The sequence below is a fragment of the Ochotona princeps genome, chromosome 27, assembly GCF_030435755.1.
Source record: "Ochotona princeps isolate mOchPri1 chromosome 27, mOchPri1.hap1, whole genome shotgun sequence".
Taxonomy (NCBI): domain Eukaryota; kingdom Metazoa; phylum Chordata; class Mammalia; order Lagomorpha; family Ochotonidae; genus Ochotona; species Ochotona princeps.
This window is the reverse complement of record NC_080858.1, coordinates 20,622,074-20,646,921: the sequence shown is the minus strand read 5'-3', so window position 1 is coordinate 20,646,921 and position 24,848 is coordinate 20,622,074. Positions and strand designations below refer to the sequence as shown.

General features: G+C 47.0%; 1 protein-coding gene across 1 annotated transcript; it reads right to left on the bottom strand.

The window, feature by feature from the left end:
* Positions 1-549: 549 nt before the first annotated feature.
* NDUFA9 (NADH:ubiquinone oxidoreductase subunit A9) lies at positions 550-18,804 on the bottom strand. Its single transcript, XM_058655968.1, has 11 exons — positions 18,658-18,804; positions 17,117-17,287; positions 16,728-16,825; positions 14,574-14,665; positions 13,404-13,545; positions 10,867-10,969; positions 9,417-9,484; positions 8,273-8,349; positions 5,063-5,158; positions 3,104-3,170; positions 550-826 (listed from the first exon to the last, which is right to left on the bottom strand). The coding sequence occupies exons 1-11, from the start codon at positions 18,704-18,706 to the stop codon at positions 653-655; spliced, it is 1,137 nt and encodes a 378-aa protein (XP_058511951.1). The 5' UTR covers positions 18,707-18,804; the 3' UTR covers positions 550-652.
* Between the last annotated feature and the right edge of the window lie 6,044 nt (positions 18,805-24,848).

Genomic DNA, 24,848 nt, shown 5'->3' with positions numbered 1-24,848 from the left:
AGTTCGTCACAATATTTTGAAATTAAAGAGGGGTCCCTGTCTTCCAGAATAGATGCTAGAAGTGGCTTGCCACAGGGAAATTCAAATCTTAAAGACATTTCAAAAAGCCAAAGATTTGTACATCATTATTAGGTACACATCGTTGTCCCTCGACTTCTGGAGATTGGTCCAGGGTCTTCTTTTACACCTGCCAGATACCAACATCTGTGGAGGCCCAAGTCCCTTATGGTGCAGCATTTGCATGTTTCCCATATACATCTTCTCCATACCTTCAACCATTTCAGAACTATTTATAACCCCTAATACAATACATTATATGAACAGCTGTTACGCTGCATCATCTAGGAAGTAATAACCAGAAAAACAGACCCTCTGTATGTTCAGTATGGAAGCAAATTTTTTCAATTATTTCTGATTTGTTGTAGTTGGTTGAATCCATGCATATGGTGCCTACAGAAGGAAGGGTAACTGCCTAAAGAAAATTATCTTCAAGTCTGCAGTGTGACTAGATTTCTCATTTTATAGATCAATAAATAAAACGATGCAGAATTTAGCTTCAGATGTTTTAATAGAGGGATCTTTACGACTATGTACAGACTCCCTAAAGAATGTAGGTCGCCTGCCCATCAGCACCTAAGTGCCCCAGGGCTGCTCAGGGGGCAGTGACGATCTTGGACGGCTTTGCATCCTCAATTTCGGCAGACAGCCAGCGGTAGGTGCGATGACGCCGCAGCACCTCAATGGCCTTGAGCTCCAGCGGTGTCGCCTGGATGCCGAGGTCTTCCAAGCCGGGCAGATGTGGCAACATCTTGTCTGTGATGTAATTCTTTGAATAAACAAAGGACCAGAGAGGATGCTGAACATTCATCAGGAACACAAAGTGCCCCCACAGCAAACTCTTACTGCTCAACTGAGACCTCACTGCCTTCTAAGAACACATGGAGAGACTCCTGGCTTAAAGAGGAGGGTGAGTGAGGGAAAAAGTCAGATCACCACGTCTCTCAGGACTATCTGTGAGCACAGGACACACTGCAGATGAGCCATCCAATAAATAAAAACCCAAGCCCATCTGCACCCCAGATGTACAAGTCTCCGATGGCATGGGCCGGGGCTGGCTTCACAGGGGGACTCGGGAGCAAGGGCGGCGAGACAGAGCAGGCCCCTTCCCTAGCACACTGTGCCTGCGCACAGCATCTCACACCTACATTAACAAGAATAGGCAGGACCCGCTCCTCACTGTGGAGGGGTAACCAGCCCATGTGCTCCTCAGCTGTTCCGGTGAACCTAGCCCAGGGGACCAATGCTCTCTACAGAGCTAACAAACAAACCCCTTTTGTTTTGTAGCTAAGGGGAATGAAATATAAGACCAAAGGTCCCAGATTTTGTAAAAAGCAAATTAACAGAACCAATTTGCAAGTGGGGACAGCACTAATCCTTCACCAAATGTCTGTCATTCTTTTATCAAGCGCTGCAGTGTCTGGACCAGCCTTTCTCATCTTCTCTACCCATCAGCCGTTACACGACACTGACAGGACCACTCCACTGCTACCTGTCAACACCAGTCCACGGTCCAGAGGCCGTCAGAGGCAGAGGAGCTACTGTAGAGTTTATTTTTACTTTGCATCCTCCCCAGAAGCACCTGTGCACAGCAGGGGCTGATGGGAGATGGCAGGAAAGACTCGAGGCTGTGGATTCACCGTTTTGGAGGGACGAGGAAGGTGGCAGGAAATGAGCTGAGTAAGAAGCCTGGCTGTCTGATTAGGAATATCAGAACCGAGCCAAGGAGACACTCTACATCTCTGTGAACTGGTGCTCTGGGATGGTGGGTTAAGGTGCTGCCTTACGGGTGCTAGTTCTAGTCCCGGCTGCCCCTCTTCTGACCCAGCTCCCCACTAATGTCCCTGGAAAAGCACAGGACTGCCCAGTGCTTGAGCTCCTGCACTCACACAGGAGACCCAGAAGCAGCTCCTGGCTCCTGGCTTGGGCCTGGACCCCCCAGGGCCATTGCAGCCATTTGGAAAGTGAACTAATGAATGAAAAGATCTCTGTCTCTCCCTCTTTCAAATAAATAAGTCTTCCCAAAAAACACAAAAGGAACAGGAAAGAAAGAAAAGATGATAAAGTTTGAGAATTAAAACTATTTCAAAAAAAAGCAGGAACAGGGAGGAGTGGGCTCTGGCACGTACTGTCTACAGGGCCCTGGCTGCAGGGCTAGACCTGTGCCAACGCAGAAAGCCAGGAGCCAAAGGTCCACTTTCAATTCAAGTTTAAATTAGTTAAAATTAACTAAAATTCAAGTTTCATTTCTGTGGCCACACTGGTCCCGTGTCGAGTGCTCGATGTCACACGTCGCTGATGCTATGTGACAAGGCAGGCATGGAGCACACCTGCCACTGCAGCAGGTTTTAGCAGACGAAGCTGGTCGGGAACCACGAAGGTGGTTTGGCCCTTAAAATAAGCGAGAGACAGGACACACACAATGGCTCCACTGGCTAATCTGCGCGTGCAAGCACCAGCCTCCCACAGGGACACCAGTTCACGTCCCTGCGGCTTCACTTCCCACCAACGCCCTGCTTGTGGCTTGGTAAAGCAGTCAAGGACAGCCTAAGGCCTAGGGACCCGCCACCCACGTGGGAGACCCCAAGGAGGCTTCTGGCTCTTGGCTTCTGATCAGCTCAGCTCTGGTTATTGCAACCACTTGGGGAGTGAACCAGCAGATGGAAGATCTTTCTCTATGTCTCCTTCTCTCTGTAAATCTGCCTTCCCAATAAAAATAAATCAATCTTTAAAAAATAAACAAAATCAGGGAAAAACAAGGGGAACAACTATGCAATTTAGGCATGGTTATGTGCTGCTTGGCAACGACCTAGCAATGCTGGGCTGAAACAAATCAGAGCCACCCCGACCTGGGCCACCACAGAGGTGGACAGATGACCTGCTTCACATGACTAGAGAGACTGGCCTGAGCCGGAAGCAACATCACAGACAAGAGCGTGGAAACTCCAAGAAAGCAAGCAAGCAAGCAAGCATAGCGAGATCCCGACTCTCCAGTGCCCACAGCCATCTGCCCAGCTTCTAGGATGCCAACCACATGCACACTCACCCGCTCCACTTTGTCACGCGTGGTCCAGGGCTCAAATGGAGTGATTTCAAAGAGTCTTGCTATCATCCTGGGAGAAGGAATACAGATGGCACAGATGCTTAAGTGTCCCTGTGCCCAATGCTGAAGCCAGCCTCTAAGGGCCACAGGCCTGTGCCAAGGCAGGCACTCTCTGAGGTCTTTGTAAATATCTTACATCCAGGTGCTACCACCCGGAGGCTACCTCTGCTTTTTAGTCTGTTTCCCATCAAGCCAACCCACATGATCACTGTAATTACTGGCACCACTGTTCTCCTCGAGAGACTATGCATCTTAAACAAAGAGCCAAAACCAACAAAGCCGACAGACAAGACCCAACTTTCACCCAAATCTGTGAAAACCAATGTCCTCCAAACCACAGATAAGCCAGCCTGCTGCCATGAAAGACGCAGGGCAAGTGGAACAGTGTGCCAGCTGTGACATACAACTCTAGGTGTGGGGGCCCTAGGAACCAAAACACCAACAGCAGAGGGAAGACTAAGACCCACAGTCAAGTCAGCAAGAGGACTAGAGGGGCCACCTGCCTTGAGGACTCCACTGCGCTCTGCAGTGAACAGTGAGGGCTGCCCGGCCACGTCATCCCTAGGCCTGCCGAAACTGTGCTCAGAGAAGTGGCTTTCCAACCAGCCCCTGAGGGGTAAGGGGCCGGGGGTTGAGAGTACATGCTCTGAGCACCTCACTACAACTAGATCACTTGTACTTTTTTATCTGATTTACCAGAAGGGCCTCTGGGCAAATATTCATTGAATACAGGGTTCTGCAGCTTTTAAATAGAAAACCATTATTCTAATGAGTGGTGTAAATAAATGTTGGGAGAAAAAAAAAGACTGCTTAGAATTTCTCCAACAACAATAACATCTTAGCTCCGGACCAACCTGCCTGCCAAAGAGCATCCCTTATAGGGATCCAGTGTGGCCACACCACTTCACTCTCACCAACAGCCCTGGAATCTACTCTACAGCACTGGTCACGGGGACAGGTGCTGGTCCATTCGCGTCCATGACCCAACAAGAGCACCCACTCTGGGCCCGGCTCTGCTCTGGTGCAAACACAAGAAACACAGCAATGCCCCTCTTACAACATCCATCCCCTCCCTGAAACACCCCATCTTCTTCCTTCTTGTCACTGTCTGAGCACTCTTCCTGTGCCTCTCTGACTGACTCTCACACTCAGCTGGTCCTCTAGAGGAGGCAGTCCGCATCCTCTGTGGCCTCTGCTTTCAGGGGCCCTACATCCTTAAGTCAGTGTGAGGATCAAATGAGATCAAGTCAAACAGGCCAAAGGACAGACCACTCAATAAACAGTCACCACTCTGCATCCTATCTGTCCTTCTAAGTCCCACATCAGACCACAAGCTTTTTGAAGGTTTGTTGTAATTGCTTAGCACTTAATACACTGCCTAAGAACATCAAACATTTGTGGAATGACTAAGCAAACGAAGGAGAAGAGTGAACTGTCACACTGGTTTATAAATCAGTTTCTGACAAATCGTATGTGAAGACCTCCCTGACCACGCCATTCAGGGTGACATGATTAAGTTCAAGACTTTAAACCAAGAAGACAAGGCAGTCACAGGACAGAGCTGAGCTGCCCTGGCTCCTTCCACAACCACAGCCACACTGACTCACCAAGAGGCGCCCTCTGCCGACGGCTTCCTTCTATAAACCGGTTCCAAGCTTGCACTGGAGTTTGAAGACTGTAGCTGTAGGCTCCCTCGCACACAGTTTCTGTCATTTGCACCAATCTACACGCCCCTTTCCTAGATGCCCGACTCGTTCTCAGCTCGCACCAGGGCACAAGGCACCAGACCCTGGCCCTGCACTGCACCACAGACAGAACCCTGCACTTCTAGGCAGGCACTAGTTCCAAATGTGTCAAGTCAGCTCTTTAACGGAGGGGACGCAAAAGCAGCACTGTACTCACCGGTAGGCGAAATGCGGCATGGGGTACGGGAGGAAGGGTCTGTGAGCCACAGCATAGATGTACCGCACCAGGTCAAAGAGCAGGTACCGATTTGGCCTTCCAAAAGCAAACAGACAGTTCTTAAACACGGGACGTGGGCATTCCAACTAGCAGTTTAACCACTCTGCTCAATGCCCACACCAACATTTTTATGATGAAAAGGTAAATACATATGCAATAAAAACAGATGAGCATAAGCAGATTAGCACCCATAATCCCACTACTAAAGAGAACAAAGCTAACATCACAGTCATTCTATGTGATTAAATATTCATATGCCTATTATTGGATTGAATATAATAATTGCTTTATCAATTTACAGCTTATAGCTATTTAAGCTATTAATATCTTTTTCTCCTATAAAATAGTATTTTAATAAACATTATTGCAAATATTTGTGTCACGATCATGTATTTAGAAGATTCCATGTATTTAAAATAAATTTCTAGAAGTAGAACTGGGTCAAAGTATATTTTGAAACAGCAAGGCTTCTGGGGAGTATTTCTGAAGTGTTTCTATCAACTGCTCTTCTGCACCGTACTCAGCCAGCCAAACCCTTACTCTGGGTCATGTCCAGTATCTGCCTCCTCTGGGCCTGAACTCCAGGCAGGACAGAATCACACGGAAAATACAGCTGAGATAACTGCTGAGCTAACTGCCTCAGCCTTACACCTCCGATCAGCACTCTCAAATGGCACACCGGGTTCTGCCTGGTAATCCTACACTTACGACCTTTTCTTCCGTCCCGCCTCCTCCTCACTTTCAGTTAACAGCCTTCTCACAGTCCAGTGAGAAGGGACTCCCACATTTCCATAACCCAGATGAGCACGGTGGCACATGGGTAAAGCCAATGCCCAGGAAGCCAGTATCCCCTACGGGTACCGGTTTGTGTGCTGGCTGTTCCACCTGATCCAGCCGCCCAGCTAATGGTCAGAGCGAAGCGGTGGAAGACGGCCTCAGTGTTTGGGCCCTTGCATCCACGTGGGGAGGCCGACGAAGCTCTCAGCTCTACCTTCCAGCTGGCCCAGGCTGTCACTGCCGCCACCCAGGGAGCCAAGGAGTGGAAGCGATCTCTGTCGCCCTCTCCAGAATTCTGACTTTCACGATACGTAAATCTTTAAACAGAAAAAAAAATCTATAACCCAATAAACCTGGATCTGAATGTTAAATTAACAAACACTTTTTCAGTCTGTGGCAGGGTTGTTCCTTTTTTTTAACGGTGTTATTTGAAATACAGAAGTTTGTGGAGCAGGTACTGCGTGGGGCTGTCCCTGAATGCCAACAGAGAAAAAGAGAGAAGGTGACTGTGCCTCGAGTCCAGCTCTTATTAATAACCTGGAGAGCAGAACAGGACGGCTCAAACAGCTCTCCCGCCACTCCAGAGGGGCACCTGAGTGCATTTTCTGGCTCCTGGCTTCAGGCTAGCTCAGTCCCAGCTGCTACTGGCCATTTGAGGAGTGAACCAACGGATGGAACAGCTGTCTCTCTCTGTCCCCTCCCTCATCACTCTGCCAGTCAAATAAGTACACAAAAAAATTTAAAAACAAATAATACATTTTTAAATTAAAAAGCAAATATAAAAGCTTTCACTTTTGATGAAATCTAATACATCAATTTTTTTTTCTTGTGGATCATGTTTTTGGTATCATAGTTAAAAACTTTTTGTCTAATCTAAGGTGAAGAAAATCTTCTAGTCTCTTGTAAAACTGTTATAATTTTAACTCTCACATACAGGTCTCTGACTTTTGAGTGGATTTATTCATTCACATACAGTGTGAAGCAAAAGTCTCATTTCATCTCTTTTCATGCGGATATTGGAACACTTTGTTGGAAAGAGAATCTTTCCCTCAGGGAAGTGTCATGGTACCAGCTCTACCAAAACGTGCTTAGCCGTTAGCACACAAGGTTGATTTGGGGCTATCAGTCCTGGGTACCCGACCTCTGTGTCTGTCCTCACATCAGTACCACACTGGCCTGGCAACTAAAGCTTCAGAGCAAGCTACAAAATTGGGAAGCTTGATGCTTTCAGGTAGCCTGGGTCTTTTGCATTACCACAGGAAATTTGTCAATTTACCCCAGAAACACATCTGCTGGGATTTTTACAGGACTGAGTCAGCCTCCAGACTATTTTGGGGGAAACTGTCATTTTAACAATATGACTGCCTCTCAAACCATGGGCATAAAAGACACCGGTCCAGCTTCGTTTGCAAGATGCTCCATAATGTCTCACAGCACTGCTTGGTAATGCCCAGAGCATCAACCTTGTGCTTTCATTGTTAACTTTGTTCGTAAGCATTCTATCCTTTTCGGCGCTCCTGCAGGTAAGGCTGTCCTGTCTTCTCCCGTGCTCGTTCACGGCTCTTCAGCAGCGCCATTCTGTTGATCGTCCACACTGTGACACTGCCGGGCTTACCAGTTCTTGTGAGTGTAGATGTGTCCACAGATATGTAATAAATGAGTGGCATATAAATGGAACAGTGCAATAAAATTTATAAATATACAAAACCTAGGAGCAGAATTAAGGTCTAATGCCTTTGAGTTAGACTCAAAACACCAGGTAAGGGCTCAGTGCGGTAGCCTAGCAGCTAAAGCCCTCGCCTTGCATGTACCAGGATCCCATATGGGCACTGGTTCTAATCCCCATGGCCCCACTTTCCATCCAGCTCCTTGCTTGTGGCCTGGAAAAGCAGTCAAGGACGGTCCAAAGCCTTGGGATCCTGCACCCACATGGGAGACCCAAAAGAAGCTCCTGGCTCCTGGCTTCAGATCGGCTCAGCTCTAGTCATTGCAGCCACTTGGAGAATGAATCAGCAGACAGAAGATCCTCTTCTCTGTAAATCTGACTTTCCAATAAAAACAAATAAATCTTTAAAAAAAAGGGGGGGGGAAGCAGAAATTTTGCTAGTGCTAAACAGACAAGAAGAAAAGTGTAAATAACAATCTATAATTTTCTTGGAAAAATGATGACATTACGTGTCTAGTATTACTTGTCCCAGCATTACGTCAACCAAGAATGACCTACTGGAGCCTGGCAGAGACTGTAGTAACTGCTTCTGATTTCGAGCCGTACCGACTAAGGAGCAAGCAGGCAATGTTCCAAGCGCCAGTTCTGCCCATTTATTCCTGTTACTTACTAGTTGAAAACTTTAAAGTCAAGCTCTGGACACTTACCCACTGAAGACAAAGGTTTTTCCTTTGGCATCTGCATCCTTAATCGCATTCACAATTCCTTTGGACACATCTACAACCTACAATAAATTACAACAACTACTGAAAAAGAGCGAAGTGAGATAAGAAGGGAGGAAAACAACAAAGCAAGAAAGGAGATCAGGCAATACTGATTATGTGACAACATGAAAATAACACAACTGTCTGTTTCCAGAAAGCTTCTTACAAGACAAACGAAACACACACTACCTCTGCAAGAGAGCTCAATGACTCTGCTTGGAGAAGGCCCCTGGAGCACTTTCCTGGTAAGGACACACTGATCACTGGGAGGCTCAAGACCCTCCTGCTGGCCTGGGCCACAACATCCTTCCCTGCTCTCCCCCAGCTCTGCCCCAAAGCCATCTTAAACGCAAGTCGAGAGACACAGACCTGCTGACACTCTGCCATTCTGACTTTCAGAAGGAGCAACATGGCTTTCTATCCAACATGGCAACTGGCTGGAGACATTTTTGGTTGTTGCAGCTGGGGGTGGTGCCGTAGCATCTAGAGGCTAGAGGACAGGATGCCGCCACCCCACTGCGACAGGCTCAACACGAAGAACAGCTGGGGGAAAGTGCCAAAGGAGCCACCACTGAGAGCTTGCGACTCAGCGTCCGACAGGAGCTGGTGGCACCTCACCTCTGCACACGCAGACCAGCTGTCTCCCCTGCAGGACACTCTTCCCAGGTCCCCTCACCAGACTTAAGACTGTCACTAGTCCATCAGGGGTCACCTTAGGGAACATTTCCTCTGACAGGCCCAAGGCTAGATCAGGTGTCCCTCTGACTTAATATATAAACCCTCTCCCTCTCACATTACATCATCACATTAGCCCCACTGAGGTTAGCAATGTGTTTCTGCAGTTATGTGATAACCCCAGTGACACAGCCCCCATGTTGGGTGCACTGAGGGTTCAATACGTTTTTCTCGAAGGAATAAACTAGGGGAGACTCTGACAAAACATGTACTCTTAGCTGAGAGGTAGCCAATTAAAACAACGTGACAAAGACAAAAAAGATGGTTACTGGATTAGAACGAAACCAGAAAATTAATTACCCAAACCCGATTTGAGCTCAAGCTTGTACTGTGCTTCACCCGGGGTACTCACATATACTGGCTGCTTCACTGTCTTCTTGCCCAAGGAGATGAGAGGCACACCACCAAACCAGCGGGTATCTGGAAGGCATGAGAAGCATCCTTAGGAGGCCTGTGCTGCAACGCACCAATACACGGAGCAACAGAACAGCACACGAGAGACCAGTGTCGTCGATTCTGAGGAAGCTGAGGACTGTAAAAGGAGCAGCCATTTGTTCCTCAGATGATACACATGCAAACGAAAACAATGCAGAGAGCAGAGCAGTCAATGGCCTGCCAACTGGTCATCTGCTCCGTGATGCTACTGCCTGACCATCCACAAGACCACACCACAAATGCAGCCCACTCCAAGAACCCACGCAAGAACTGACAGATGAAACAATACAGTGATAAAAGCAATGTGACAAAAATAACAAAACTAGGGCCCAGCGCAGTAGCCTAGTGGCTAAGACCTGGCCTTTCATGTGCGGGGATCCTATATGGGGTGCCAGTTCATATACCGGCTGCCCTACTTCCCATCCAGCTCCCTGCTTGTGGCCTGGGAAAGCAGTCATGGATGGCCCAAGGCCTTAGGACCCTGCACCCACGTGGGAGACCCGAAGGAGGCTCCTTCCTGGTTGCTGGCTTTGCATCGGCTCAGCTCTAGTTATTGTGGCCAGTTGGGGAGTGAACCAGTGGATGAAAGATCTTTCTCTCTGTCTCTCCTTTTCTCTGTAAATCTGACTTTACAATAAAAATAATGACACCGTTTAAAAAAATAACAAAACTGGGTAAACTGGCACGTCCATAAAAGGCAGTATGACTCAGCCACACAGGAGACCTTAGCGCACACTGCTCCACGAAAGACAGTCTCGAAGGCTACAAGCTACATGGCTGATCCCAACTCTGTGATGTTCTGGAAAAGAAAAAACTTTGGAGGTACTACCCAGATTCACTGCGGTCAATCACTCATGACAGGAGGAGGAAGGGATAGCTCAGGAAACATGAGGGATGTTAGGGCAGCGAGAATAATTCTGAGTAATATTCTACCATCTCGACAAAGTTAATTAGGCCAAAATGTAAACTCAAGCCGCAGACGTTCTAGGCCACGCAGTTTCCATTCATCTGAGCTGCAAAGATCAAAGGAGGGAATTCATCAACTACGAAGATGTAACATTGGGGCCAGCGCATTGGCTCAACTGGATAATCCTCTGCCTCCAGGCGGCAGCTGGCATCCTGTATGTGCATCCTATACGGGACAGTTCCTATACGGCTGCTACACTTCCCATCCAGCCACCTGCCTGTGAAGGATGGCCAACAACAACAACAAAAAAGATAAAGAATTTTTTAAAAAAGGAAACATAATATCAGGGGATGAAAAGGTAAATGGGCAAGAATATAGCCAGCCTGTTGAATCAGAGAATTAGTTTGTACTCAACTCAAGCCTACTTAGTCAGCATCCTTCTACTATAAAGAATACGTACTAGCAAAATGGTTGAGGAATCTGTCCTCTCTTCCGAAGATGTCCGATGGCTTTATGATAGTGGCTTCTGGAAATACATCTCTCACTGCGTTCTCTCCAACAGCCTTAAAGAACAAAATAAAGCATCTACTGTAAGAGTTCAAAGTTCTGGGACAAGTGAGCAAAACTTACATCCTTCTTGCACTGTCAGGACAATTCTTTCTCCATATGAAGATAGTCATGTGAGACCATATTACAGTGTTAATGCTTTGCCCCTTTTGTGGTTGCTGTTGGGTTTCTTCCTGTTTGTATTTAGGGATGCTTAAAGAGGAAGAAAGGGGCCCAACAAGATAGCACAGCGGCTAAAGTCCTCGCCTTGAACGCGCCAGGATCCCATAAGGGCTCCAGTTCTAATCCCAGCAGTCCCGTTTCCCATCCAGCACCCTGCCTGTGGCCTGGGAAAGCAGTTGAGGATGGCCCAAGCCTTGGGGCCCTGCACCCGCGTGGGAGACCCAGAAGAGGCTCCGGACCCCTGGCTTCAGACTGGCACAGGTCCAGCCGTTGCAGCCACGTGGGGGAGTAAACCACTGGACAGAACATCTGTCTCTCCTCCATTCTGTATATCTGCCTCCCCCACCAAAAAACTAATAAATCTTTAACAAAGAACATTTTCTTAAAAAATAAAAAAAAGGGGAAGAACAAAAATCAGAGTGTTTGCAGCTCCCGTGTGCCCTCCTAGTTGGAGGCGCTCTGGTTGTTGCCAACAGCCCAGCTCCCTGCCAGGAACAGTGTTCCCTTCTAGCTGGCGTGGTCTCTCACAGCTTCACACGTTTTAGCTCTTACAACTTCAGACTCCCTTTCTTTCCCATCAGAAAATGACTTCACATTCCGAATTCAAACACAAAATTAACAGAGCAGGCAAAAAGACACCTCCAGCTCACTGTAAAAACCAGCAAGCCCAGGAACACTTTCTCCTCCAGGATGAGCAATGTTGTCACCAGGGTTTCAGAGCTCGCCTCCTTTCACCTCGTCAGGAACCTGTCCACTTGGCTCTCTCCCCTACCTTCAGTCTCGCTCTCGTGGCCAGCACCTCCCCGCAAGCCTTGGCCAAGGCAAACGAACAACCCTCCATCTCATATCCACACCCCCCGCCTCTCTGCTTTCCAAGCAGCCCCCTTCCTTGTCTCATCAACCAGAGTGCTTGAAAACACGCTTCTCTCGCTCTCACTGCCTCTGCTCTACGTCGCTCTTCACTCACCTGTACACCGGGTCCCGCTTCAACGTTTGTGCAGAAACGATTTTTTTAGGATCACAGCTGACCTCCACGTCAATAGACGAGCGACTTCACAGTCCTCATTTAACGCACCACACGCTCCTGCTTTGCCTTCCACCTCACCATGTCCACCGTGGCATAATCTTTTGTGTTTGTTTTGGTTTTTGCAGGTGCCTCCTCCTCTGCTGATCACTCACCCCTGGCACTCCCCTGGGTCTTTTCTCCGCCTCATTTCCTTACAAAAACATCCTGTGCTTCCCCTACTACTGCAATGAACATCAAAGGCCGCTGACTTTCAAACCTTTCATTTCTTCCCAGATCTGTTTGAAACCCCAGGATCTTAAACCACCACTTGCCACCGTTGCCTGGACGGAAAGCACATGCGCAGTGCACCTGAGGAACAAAGTGCCCAGCTGGACCCTCTTCTTCTGCCTCGAGCTACACAGTGTTCCTCAATGTTGGAACTGTCACTTGGAATTACATAAGGAAACTTTAAAGCTACTGATGTGCACGTTACGCCCCTGGAGACGGTCTCACCTCGTGTGGAAGGTAACTAGAGAACTGGCAGTGCTACAAGAACAGCCGTCCCCTGGCAGTGCTTACCCACCATTCACAGCCTTCACACCACCTTTGGAAAAGCGCTGTGCTGCAGTGAGCTAGGCTGCCACCTGCCATGCTGGCATCCCACCTGGCAGCACCAGTTTGAGTCCCATCTGCCCTGGCTTCCAATCCAGCCCAAATACCTGGGCCCCTGCTACCCACGTGGGAAACCTGAATGGAATCCCTGGCTCCTGGCTTCGGTCTGGATCAGCCCTGGAAGGTACAGCCATTTAGGGGGAGTGAACCAGCGGATCTATGCTATCTTTCTCTTTATTACTCTGCCTTTCAAACAAATAAACTTTTTAAAGGGCGGGGGGGACAGCGCATAAAAACCACAACTAGGCAAGGAGTCAGAGAACAAAAAATGGTCCTTTAACCACAGGAGGATAAACAAGTTTGACTCCCTAGCAGAAAGCCTACTCTAGCTTTTATGATGTTTCTGCCTGATCCTACCACATCCCAGAGCTACCTGATGCCTATGCAGGCAGGCCAACAATATCAATCCACCTGGGGACCCCTCAGCAGGATTCCCTGGACAGCAGTCAACCAGGAGGTCAGAAGACAACACACACACCATCACCCAACTGGGAACATGCAGGGTCAGATGAGAAACACTTGTCACTTCAATCAGCTCTGAGATCCTTAGGAACTAGCTCTCTGAAACATGCCCCACATCAACTTGATACCTTATTTCTCAGGTATCTGGAAGGACTTTTGATATCAGCATTCAGATGTGAAACATGGATGAATCTTTCAACCCCAGCTTCCTTGGACACTTGAGCAATTGCTTGGGGAATCTTCACGAAAACATCCTCAAAATCAAAGTTTCTGAAACAAAGAAAACAAATGTGATTAGTTAGAAATGGGACGCAGGATTTCAAAGTTTTCTGTGATAAGCTGGTTTTCCTAGCCATACTGAAATTCCTAATAGCTACACTTTTAAACAGTAATGATTTCACTTAACGCCCAAATTCATGGTCTTCCCAAGTTTTCTAGCCCGGCTGTCATTCCTGAGCACAATGTCAAGCTTATCTACTCGGCACTGACAACTCCGTGCTCTCGGGGCTCTTTAACAAGCTGCGCTGCACTTGCTAGCAAACAGAAGGGAAGTAGGGGGGTGAAAAGGGAGATGCTAACCAGCAGTTACCGAGTTAGTACCATTAACTAATGCTTCCACTGTGCTACCCATAAAGAGGATATGAAGATGAGTAAGATGCTCTGTGCCATCCAAGACTTAAAACATATTTGATGAGACAAATACACATACACGAATCTAAGCCAAACATTAGCCAAGTGTTGGGGGGGAAGAAAACTGTGAACAAAGTACTGTGAAAGTACAGGATTAAAACTCCGTTTAGAGCTAAGCATCCAGCCCAGTGGTTACGATGCTGCTCGGGACGCCTGCCATCTGTCTCACAGTGGCAAGCCTGGTCCAGTTCCTGGCACCGCTCCTGGCTCCAGCTTCCTGCCAGCGCACACCCGAGGGGACAGCAGGGGACAGCTCAGACACCTGGGTCTCAGTCACCCATGTGGGAGACCTGGAATGTATTGAGATCCTGGTTTCAGCCTGGCCCAGCCCTGGCTGCTGTGCACATCTGGAGAGTTAAACAGTAAACAGGTAACTTGTCTCCGTCTCTTTAAAGTGAAATGCATCAGTTTGTACATAAACAGCCCATACAAAGGCTAAACACAAACATTCAAACAAACACAAAGGCTAAATGCTCCTGAGGAGCACCCCTGGTGCTCCATCAGCCCTGACTGAGGGACTAAGTGAGCACCAACAAGGTGCCCAGTTAACATCCAGCGGAGCCCAAGACGGGAGTTCTGCAGAGAAGAAATGTGTGCCCAAGGCTGACCTGGTCTCCCATTCCCGTCCGACAAGGTTGACGACCACGTTGCTGTGCTGCACCGCCCTCCGGATCGAGTCTTTGTCCCTGCCGTTCCATTCCTGTAGGAGCAGCAGCCCGTCAGGTGAAGCCCCAGGAGTGACGCCGAGCCCCCACACCTCCGCAGCCCCCCGGGAGCACAGAGTACTGCCGGATACGGGCTGCTCAGGCCACAACCCAGGCCAAGTCCCTGACTGTGCTGGAGGCCAACTCATCAAAGGAACTGGGAGAACTGGGAGAGTCGCTGTTTCTCTTTAACGAAGCACATTGGCTTTTGTCCACCCGATTCTCCCAGTCGTCAAGTAAAGAAATCCAGCCGTCCAGTCTCCCTTCAAAAGCCAAACACCCAAGGGTTACTTCGGCAGTAAGCGCACTTCCCCTCTGGCAGCTGATGGAACACAGGAGAGTCTTCATGACTGCTTTCTAGTTCTCTTTACTCTTCCCTCTTTTATAACTGAATTAGTCACTCTTACTTGAAAAATTGGGAAACATGAAGCTGGCATTGTGGTACAGCATGTTAAGCTGCCACCTGCATTGTCAGCATCCCAAACTAGCACCAGTTTAAGCCCTCCTGCCTTCTCTACTTCCAATCCAACTGGCTGCTAAAAATTTGCAAAATGAACTATACTACTGTAGTCATAAAGGGGAAATTGGTGGGGAGGGAGGAATTGGGGAGGAGAAAGGGGAAATTCTTGAGTCTATGAAACTGGATTATAAAATAAAAATGAAATAAAATTTCAAAATGAGCCAACGGGTCTGGGGACTCAGTAGATTTACAGCGCATTTAGCACTGAAGTCAAAGTGATACGTTTGTCCACAATAGCAGCTGGGTTACCTTAAGTAAACCTGCAAAGTGACCAGGCCAGGATCCGTGTTAAAATGGAAAGTCAATGCTATGTAAGTATTAGAAAACGAGTAGTAAGAATTTTCTATGCCAAATACTACGTATATGTGCATACATCAGTGCAATGGAAGAGAGAAGGCTAAGACGGAAAACAGGAAAACAGGACAAGGGAAAAAGGAGAGGCAGAGGAGAACAGAGGCAAGCAGGGTCACAACGTAACAGCAAATGAGGTTTGCCCGAAGGATCTTTACGAAACACTTTGGAAAAGGAAAAGCAAGTAAATCTAAGAGGTCAGTTCCCCAGGTGACAATGAGAGCAGAGGCTTAGTGAAGGCAACAGTACGCCCAGGCATGGGGCCCCGGCTGCAGGCCCATGGGGAGGCCCGACTCTGAGGAACCAGGCATCCTGCTGCACTGAGGGACATGCAGCAGGGCTCACCAACCCCGCACGAGCAAAAGGGTCTCACACATTTCCACTCCCTTCCCTGTCCTCCCACTTACCCTAACTTTCCTCACTCCCTTGCACCTGCCTTGCTCCAATGGCAACTACCAACATGAAGGAACAACCTGTAACTTAGAGACAGACAACGGGGAAGGTTCAGGAAGGACAAAATGCCCTGCTTGTGGTGCTTTCTGTCTACAGAAGCAATGTCGCACATAAATATAACAGGAGGTACACACATCATTCAGCAATTCCTACTAACCATATATAAAAGAACAGGGTGAGATTCAGTTTAGTAACTTAATATATACAAGTAGTATTTCAACGTATGACAAATTAAAAACAAAACCATTGTGTATCATTTTCCGCACAGGAAGTTTCTGGAATCTTGTGCCTACACTGAGTTTATAGCACATCTCAGTTCAGACTTCCTATCTTTCAAGAATTCAACAGACACGTCCAGGAACGGCCACCACTGGACAGCACAGATGTCCTGTGGCAGCTGGCTAACTCTGACACTCAGGGCAAATCTGACCTACAGCCCAATTCCGAAAAACAAGTTTCACTGAGACATAGCTACGCCCATCCGTTTACTGTCAATGGCGGCTTCTGGGCTCACATAGGCAGAAATGAGTAATTGTGACAAACTCTAAGAACTGTCAGGCCAACTGCTGATCTAAAAATCCAGTGCTGAAATACAAAAACACAGGAATTTAAACGTGAAATGCCCTTGACCCACTTTGGGAGGAAATGGGGTCAGTAAAAAGAGACTCTTTCTGAAAAACGTCATAGTGATGGACACCTGTCAACTTAAAACACCCAGCCAGGAGGGTTCTTACCAGGAAGATAATCTGGCCCAGATCCCCCATGGGACGAAGGTGCATGATGTCGTACATGTCACACCGGTAGGGTACGATCACCTGGGATCCCATACGTCCTAAAAGGTGGATTGAAACCAAGAGCAGCATGAGCATCATAGAGGTGCAGTATACAGCGGCAGTCTGGAAACACCGAAGCTCCAGTGTGATCACTGAACTGCCATTACACTCCGTAAGACATATCTTACCCTCTGTCACAACTTGGGCATACTGTAAAAATCACATAAATCGGAGACAGGAGTGATCTGTAGTATTGTTAAAATGAAGGGACACAGCTCATGGCCGCTCATGAGGTATTCCCAATAAGTGGCTGACAGCCAGCGAACGACAGACAGGTACTTCAGACTCACCCAGGTGGTTGACGACGTATCGGCCCAGGAACCCCGTGGCCCCAAACACGGTGGCCACGAGCCCGCTGACTGAGGACCGCCCGCCTTGGCCATGAGGTATGAGGGCGTGGTGAAGAAGGCGACGGGCTGGGCCGTGACACGCGGAGGTGGCCAGTGCGGTGACAGCAGAACCTTAAAAAAGATCCACAGCACACGAAAAGGGTAAATACCAGCACGGAAGCAACTGTGCCTACTGAGTGCTTCTCTCCCACGACACCTGTGACAGCATCCTGCCCTCGGGACTTGACCAATGTAAGGACCAAGGGCAAAAACAAGCAGAGACCACTGCCACACAGAATCCAAAGGACCTGAGTGAATATACAACCACTAGAACGGAAACCTTATGCCTTACAACATGAAATTTACCTAGGGAGGGAAATCATACTTTTCAAGAAACATTAAATAATTACAGGTTAGGACAGTATAAAACCCCACAGTGAAAGACGTCCAGCACATGAAGTAAAGGAGTGACAAGTCATGTTATCATGGAGAAGGAAGGATTCCTGGACAAAGTGTTTTTGGGAAAAGCTCTGAAAAACCTAATGCATACAACATTATGTACTGATTAAGTTTGTTGAAAAATCATTGTTTTCCAACTTCAATATAAATCAACAGTCCAGATTAACATAATGAACAATGCACTCCTTTTCTAAGTATTGATTTTAAAATTCAATTCATGTTCCATGTAGTATCAATATATTCAGACAGATTATAAAGCATTTGTTAAAGCACTTGGAAATGTCTGGTATGCAGCCACTGTGATTATTCCAGAAAGTTATACGGTATGGATGTAGCTTCATAACTCACTAATTCCTCTTGTACATGGCGGGAAAATTCAACCGGTGGGGGGGAGGGAGCAAGCTTGTGGAAGAGGACAGGGTAAAGGATAACGAAGCTTTACTCTATTGCTAAGTTTCTTGCTCTCCCAGCCTCTGGAAGAATACGCTGTTAGATTTTTAGAGTGGAAGAAAAAGACAAATTAACCCGACAAATTCTAAGGTCTCCATTCTTCTCTCCCCAGTTCCGCACCTGACCGGTGGGGATGCTTCTTTTTTTTTTTTTTAATATCACTTTTACAATTATCACTGGGTTTCATCCTCTGACGTGTTAACAGGCTCGGTTTTGTTTTGGTTTGGTTTGGTTTGGTTTTTTTATTGCAGCATCAAGAACCTCAAGTTGAGACCGAAGCCATTCGGCGAACGCGTTCGTCAGCAGCCCGCAGACGCCCACCCCTCGCCCCGCACGAGCATCTCACACTCCGGTTCTCTAGATGACCGTGTCCACCCCGCGTCCCTCCTCTCTCCCTCGGGCCGCTCAAGGTCTCGCGTCCGTTTGCCAAGGGTGCAACCGTGAGGCGGCGAGGAGACACGCAGCCCCAGGCAGCTCCGGCCCTGGAACAACGCGCGCTGGATTCGGCGAGACGCCTACCCAGCAGCAAACTCCAGATGTCCCTTTTCTCGGACCCTCCGGACAAGACAACCGCTCCCCTCCCTCACACTTACGTGACATTGGCCAAGCCCGGACAACCCTGTGGTGCAGGGCAGCCGCCATCTTCTCCCACAAGCCCCCACGGCCGACTAGGCAGCCGAGACTACGGCTCCTCAGCTGGGTCAAACGGCGGCGGGTCCTACTGTCTGCACATGCGCTGGCCGGAAAACCCGGGGGAGGGGTGGCGCTCAGCAAGTTGTGGAAGGGTGAGACCGTCCCGGGGAGGAGGCTGAGGAGAGCCGAGGAAGGACCTCGTACTATCCAGGGTCACAAGGCCTCTGACTGCAGCGTGTACGAATTCTCAGAAAGCCAAGTAGTGGGCAGTTCCACGTTCCCTGAAAATGCCAAAAGCGAGCCGTTCTGGAAGACCTTGGGTAGCCGGAGGCGGGGACAGAGAGCGGGAAAGTGGGAATGAGGAATGAGGGGGCTCTAAGATTTATCTTTATTGGAAAGTCAGATATACAGAGAGGAGGAAAGAAAGAGTAGAAGATCTTCCGTCGGGAGATTCGCTCTCTGGCCGGGAAGCGGGGCAGCCGGGATTAGAGACAGCACCCCTATGGGCAGTAACTTTAGCCTCTGGGACACTGCCCCAGGCCCCCAAATTAGCAAATGTAGCTCGAGTTTGCAAGCCCCCTCTCCTTTCACAGCCTTTGCATTTGCGGCTGTGTTTTTTCTAGCTCGAAGCGGTGCACATAGAGGCTCCTCAGGTTCCTCTGCAGGGGGGGAGCATCCACCCAGCCCAGTGTTGGCTTTGTTTCATGTGCTTGTCTCAGCGCTCAGCACCACTTGACCTGTGAGTCCAGGAATCCTTGAGTGAGCCTCTGGAAGAGTGTGAACTTGCTGAAGGCTGGCTAATGTTAGTGGCTGTGGGTGGCCGTCCAGCTGAGGGGAGACTGCACAGGACACTCCAGGGCAGCTGGTGGTTTTACGTTTGTAACTATGAATCCCTTTGGAAATTGACAGTATTCTGGATCCTGAGGAGATTCTAGAAAGATCATTTTCAAATACAGTACTTTGTTCTGGCCGGCCTCTTAAGACCTCTGAATAGAAGACAGACCCTGAGCTTGCCAGGAAATAACTTATTTGAGGGGATCTTTCTAGACTTAGTGATTCTGGCGGTGTCTTGTATTTTCAGAGAGGGTGTTGCCGAAATAGACAATAGGCCGCTGGTGAGTTGAATTGGTTGTTACTAGACTTGTAAATGACTTATTTCCATTTACCCCAGCCCTACTGTTCATCAAAGTGTCACCCACCAAATTGAATCAGAAGAAGCCCTTGTTTTGTCAGAGGAGTTTGGTAATGTTGCACTTTCAGTTGCTTGGCTTCATCATACGTTCACTTAGCACTTAAAATGTGCTTGACTCTGGGTTCATTGTGAATATTAACACTGTGCAAGTCCCCCTGTATTGTCAGCAACTTCCTAAACTCTGTAGAACATTACAATCCATGTACAGCAGACACTGTTTTGGGTTCTCAATTCAGATTTCAAGGTGTCATGGTACAATTGAAAAACCAGTCAGCCCCTAAAATGTTAAGTTGCAGCCCCAGTTGTACCATGTGTTACTTTTGACCTAGATAAACCTTTACAGGTGAGTCACAGGGAAAGTAACTGCTCTGTTACCTCGGGACGTTATTGTGACAGTTCCATGATAGGTGGATGTGAAGGTGTGTTGTCAGCTACCAAATGCTAGATGTGCAGGCATGTGCATTACTGTCTAAATGTCAGTAAAACTTCAAAATCAAACAGCCCCAAGGGGTCTTAAGCTATCAACACACCCAGCATCTTTATTTCACTTTGGAGATTGATTTATTATTGTTTAAAAGGCAGAATTACAGAGAGAAGGAGAAACTGAGAAAGATAGATCTTCCATCCACTGGTTCACTCTCCAAATGGCCACAGCAGCCAGAGCTGAGCTGATCTGAATCCAGAATCTAAGAGCTTCTCCTGGTCCTTCCACATGGGTACAGGTATCCAAGGCCTTGGGCCATCCTCCGCTACTTTCCCAGGCCACAGGCAGGGAGCTGGATGGGAAACAGAGCAGCTGAGACATGAATTGGCACTCATAAGGGATGCTGGCACTTGCAAGTGGAGGATTAGCCTGTTGAGCCACAACACCGACCCCAATGTCTTTATTTTAAACGATGAAGAAATTGAGACCTAATGAAAAAGATCAACAGTTAAATAACTTCATTGAAGGAAGGCTGTGGTAAGCCCATCAACTGGAATCTGTTCAATTTAAATTAGAAGTTTTGGCATTCTAAAGACTGTGTGAGTGTACTTGGAAAAGTTCATGGGTATTGTACTTTTTTTTTTTACAAAAAATCACATGTATTTCAAAAATTCCCACACAGTAGTAAAGTTATCTTTTTTCATAAACATTTGACATATTCTCCTGTATGTTAATCCTATATTTAATGCATACAGAGGACCTAAGAGAATTGCCAAAGAGAATGCACTGTTCAGTAAAGTTTCTCCGTAGGCCTAGAATTCGTTTTCAGCCAAGCTTCCCTTGGCTAGATTTATCCCAACATGGATTGATGTTCCTGTGTCTGGCCATGATGAGACATTTTATTCTAGAGATGGTCACTTCAAGCAAAGTATGTCAGAATAAATTCTTCTAGTTTTTGTGTTTTACAAAAGGCAAGGTGATTACAAATAAGAATCAAAGTGCAAGTGGTTCCTGGGCTTTGCAGAAGAAGCTGATGTCAATCCTCCATTTTTTTTTTTAATTTTTAATTTTGTGTTCTCCACTGAAGCGATCAGGACTTGTTTTTCCCTAGTCATCCTGCTATGTTAGATAAAACCCACTGGGAAAATTTTGCTGTTCCAACTCCCCATCTAAAACACTCCACGGGGAGAATTAGTCAAGACAAACAGTCCTTCCACATTAAACATCCGAACTGGCAATATATCATCATCCCTCCTTTCAGCCATTTGACCACAAGGCAATTTCTGATATATGTCACTGTTACCATGGAGACAGTGACATCGTCAGCTGTGATTCTGATGTCACTCCCTGGTCCCAACAAGGGGGAGGTGCATGGAAGGCTCTGGGAGAAAACAAGATCTTGAGCTGAGTAAGAACATCCCAGCATCTTCATTGACTTTAAAAATATATTCTGGAGTCTTCTGTGCTTCACTACTCCAGTGTTACAGAGGTAAGAAGACCCCTCACACTCACCAAATAGCCCATTTGCTGACCCTCTGTGTTCAGAGAGAATTCAGTAATGAGGGATGGGCAACCTGACCTTGTTTTTCTGCCCGGTAGTTAACAGTTCACCTCGGAGTCCTCTGGAAGCAAATGGGTCCATCAGCATCCTTGCCACCAGGCCTACCCTCTTTGCTATGAAACTGTTGATTGTGGTATGAGCTTGTGCAGATTTCATTGGTCACCCTTTGATGACATGAGAGTTTAGTCCTTGTTTCCCAGTTTTACCCTGAAGGAGCAGGCTTGGTTGACTTGTGAATGCTTGCCTAATCCAAGAGATTTTTCTTCTTCTTTCTCATGCCCTAAGAGTAAGCTCGGGCTGGTATAGCTCTCAGTTCAATTCTCATCCATGTTCTGCCACTCCTCGTTATTTCTGAAGCTGTGGGTAGACAATGGGACTGGGAAAGGGCAGGAAATGTCTGCCTGTGAGTCGTGTGTGTCTGCATTGGTGCTGATAGGGCTCCAGAGAAAGACATAGTTACTAGGGGAATATGGACTTAAAAGAGAGCCACAGGATCAGGAATGTGTGGATCTGTGCTGTATCCCCATGGCAAATTTGAGCAAGTTATTTCTTGTTTTTTTCTCAGATTCCCCTATTTAAGAAAGGGGGGAAAATGAGAAATCTGCAGTTAGAAATGGGCACAATTCTTTTAGCAAACATTGAAGCACCATGTTAAAGTACTAGTTAATATGGGGAATACTGGGCCCAGCACAGTAGCCTAGTGGCTAAAGTCCTTGCATAGCATGTAGCAGGATCCCATATGGATGCCAGTTCTAATCCCAGCAGCCCTGCTTCGCATCCAGCTCCCTGTTTGTGGCCTGGGAAAGCAGTAGAGGATGGCCCAAAGATTTGGGACCCTGCACCCACATGGCAGACCTGGAAGAAGCTCTGAACTCCTGGCTTTGGATTGGCTCAGCTCCAGTCATTGCGGCTGCTTGGGGGTGAACCATCAGACGGAAGATCTTTCTCTCTGTCTCTCCTCCTCTCTGTTTATCTGCCTTTCCAATAAAAATAAATAAATCTTTTTAAAAACAATATGGGGGACACCAAGAGGAATAAGAAAATGTCTCTGCTCTCAGGAAGCCATCTAGCAAAGAGATGAACTATACACAAGTCATTAAAATACCTGAGAGAGTGCAAAGTTTGAAACTAAATATGGTGGAAAGTCTGATGAAGGAGCACTTCATCAGATCTGCTATTCAAGTGTTTGTGATCTGTGAAATCAAGGCTGCTTTTCTCCACTCTAGCTGTTGATTCTCTCTATTCAGGCAGGTTTGAGACTAGCATAGAAACTTTGCAATGTCCTCCTGGCTAAATAAGTTTCTATACCAGTGATTCAAAAAGTGGAGATGAAGAATATTCATCTAAAAAAATCATTTACCAGAAAGAACCACTTTTTTGTCATCTGAGAACTTTCAGAATGTAGCAAGATTAGATATAAATCCTCTCCCTTTGTGAAATGTGAATGTCATTTTGTGCTTTGTCTGCGTGTGCATAAGAACATAATGAATAAATGAAAATCATTATGTGATAATGGAAATAACCAAGAATTAAATGTAAAATTGGTCCCCTTTTATGTGTGTGTGTGTGTGTGTGTTTCCGTTGCAGATTCCTTATATTACATGGCAGCAGGGGTGGGTAAACTCAGGGATTGTGAATTCAACAGCAAGCTAGTGGAGAGTGTTCTTCCCGTCTCAGGACCTGTCCTCAGGAACAGTAAGTGATCACAGCATTTCCTCACCTTTTGTACTTAATGTCTTTCCTCTTTAATTGCAGCACAGAGCTCAACTAAAGCAGTAGGTCCTATGGATTCTGTTGTTTTTCTACTAGAGGCAACTCATTTGGATGAAATATAAGCTAGACGTTAAGAGACATTTTTCTGGGTCCCACACTATCCGCAATCTAGAACCTGTCTCTTAGACTTCCCGTTCTTAGACCAAATAACTAACTATCCTTTCATTCTTACATAAGCATGAAAATGTTTTCACGTAATAGTGAGTTGCTGAGGGCAATACAAGATTTAGCTGCATAGACCTTAACTGCTTCCTTGCTAAAGCCATGAACGTTCAGTAAGATATCAAAAGGACATTAGGAGGCTCATCTCAGAAAAAAATGTCAAAAGAGAATGAGTGATGCTCAGATTGGACCTGAGCTGTCTTGCTCGAAGAGTCTTTCCAAACAAGCCCTGGTCCAGGAACTCTCTCGGTTCTGGAGGTACATAAGTAATCACCCAGATTAAGAAAAACAGATATCTAACCAAAGGCAAACAGCTCTTTAAAGAGCTGACATTTCCCTTTTAATATTGTGTATGACAAAGATGGTACATCTTCATATGTAAGTTTAAGTCATGTATTTGACCTGTCTTTGATTTAATTTTTGAAATGTGTTCTTACTTTGAGAGGCAGAGAGAAAGAGAGACACAGAGAGGCATGCATATAGAGCTTCCACGAGTAAATTCACTGCCCAAGTACCTGCAACAGCTCCTGAAGCAAGGAGCCAGCAATTCAATCCCTGTCTCCCACATACACGGGTGTCAGGGATCCAGCTGTCTGGTTAGCACCTGATGCCTCCCAGGATGTGCGTCAGCAGGAAGCTGGAATCAGGAAACCAGACACTCCAACGTGGAGTGCAGCCATCCCAAACAGTATTGTGTGTGTTGACTTTATTTTGAATGAGGCTGTGTACCACACCATTGTCCAAAATCCTAGAAAGCAAATATTTCCACGTAAGGTAGATTCTCATCCCCTAGTAATATTCCAGTTATTTCAAGAAATTCTTCATAAAACACAGTTGCGTTCCAAAAAAGCTAGGTTAAGATATTGCATTTTATTATAAAAGAGTATCAAGCAAATATTTTGTTGGAATCACAATAGAAAGGTATATGACTATTTGGTAAAGATGAGGAAAACCAGCCGTCTTATTCCACTCCACTTACTGAGCAAGTACAGATCTGGGAACATTTGTGACGGAGGAAGGAGGATCAGCGTAAAGCCTG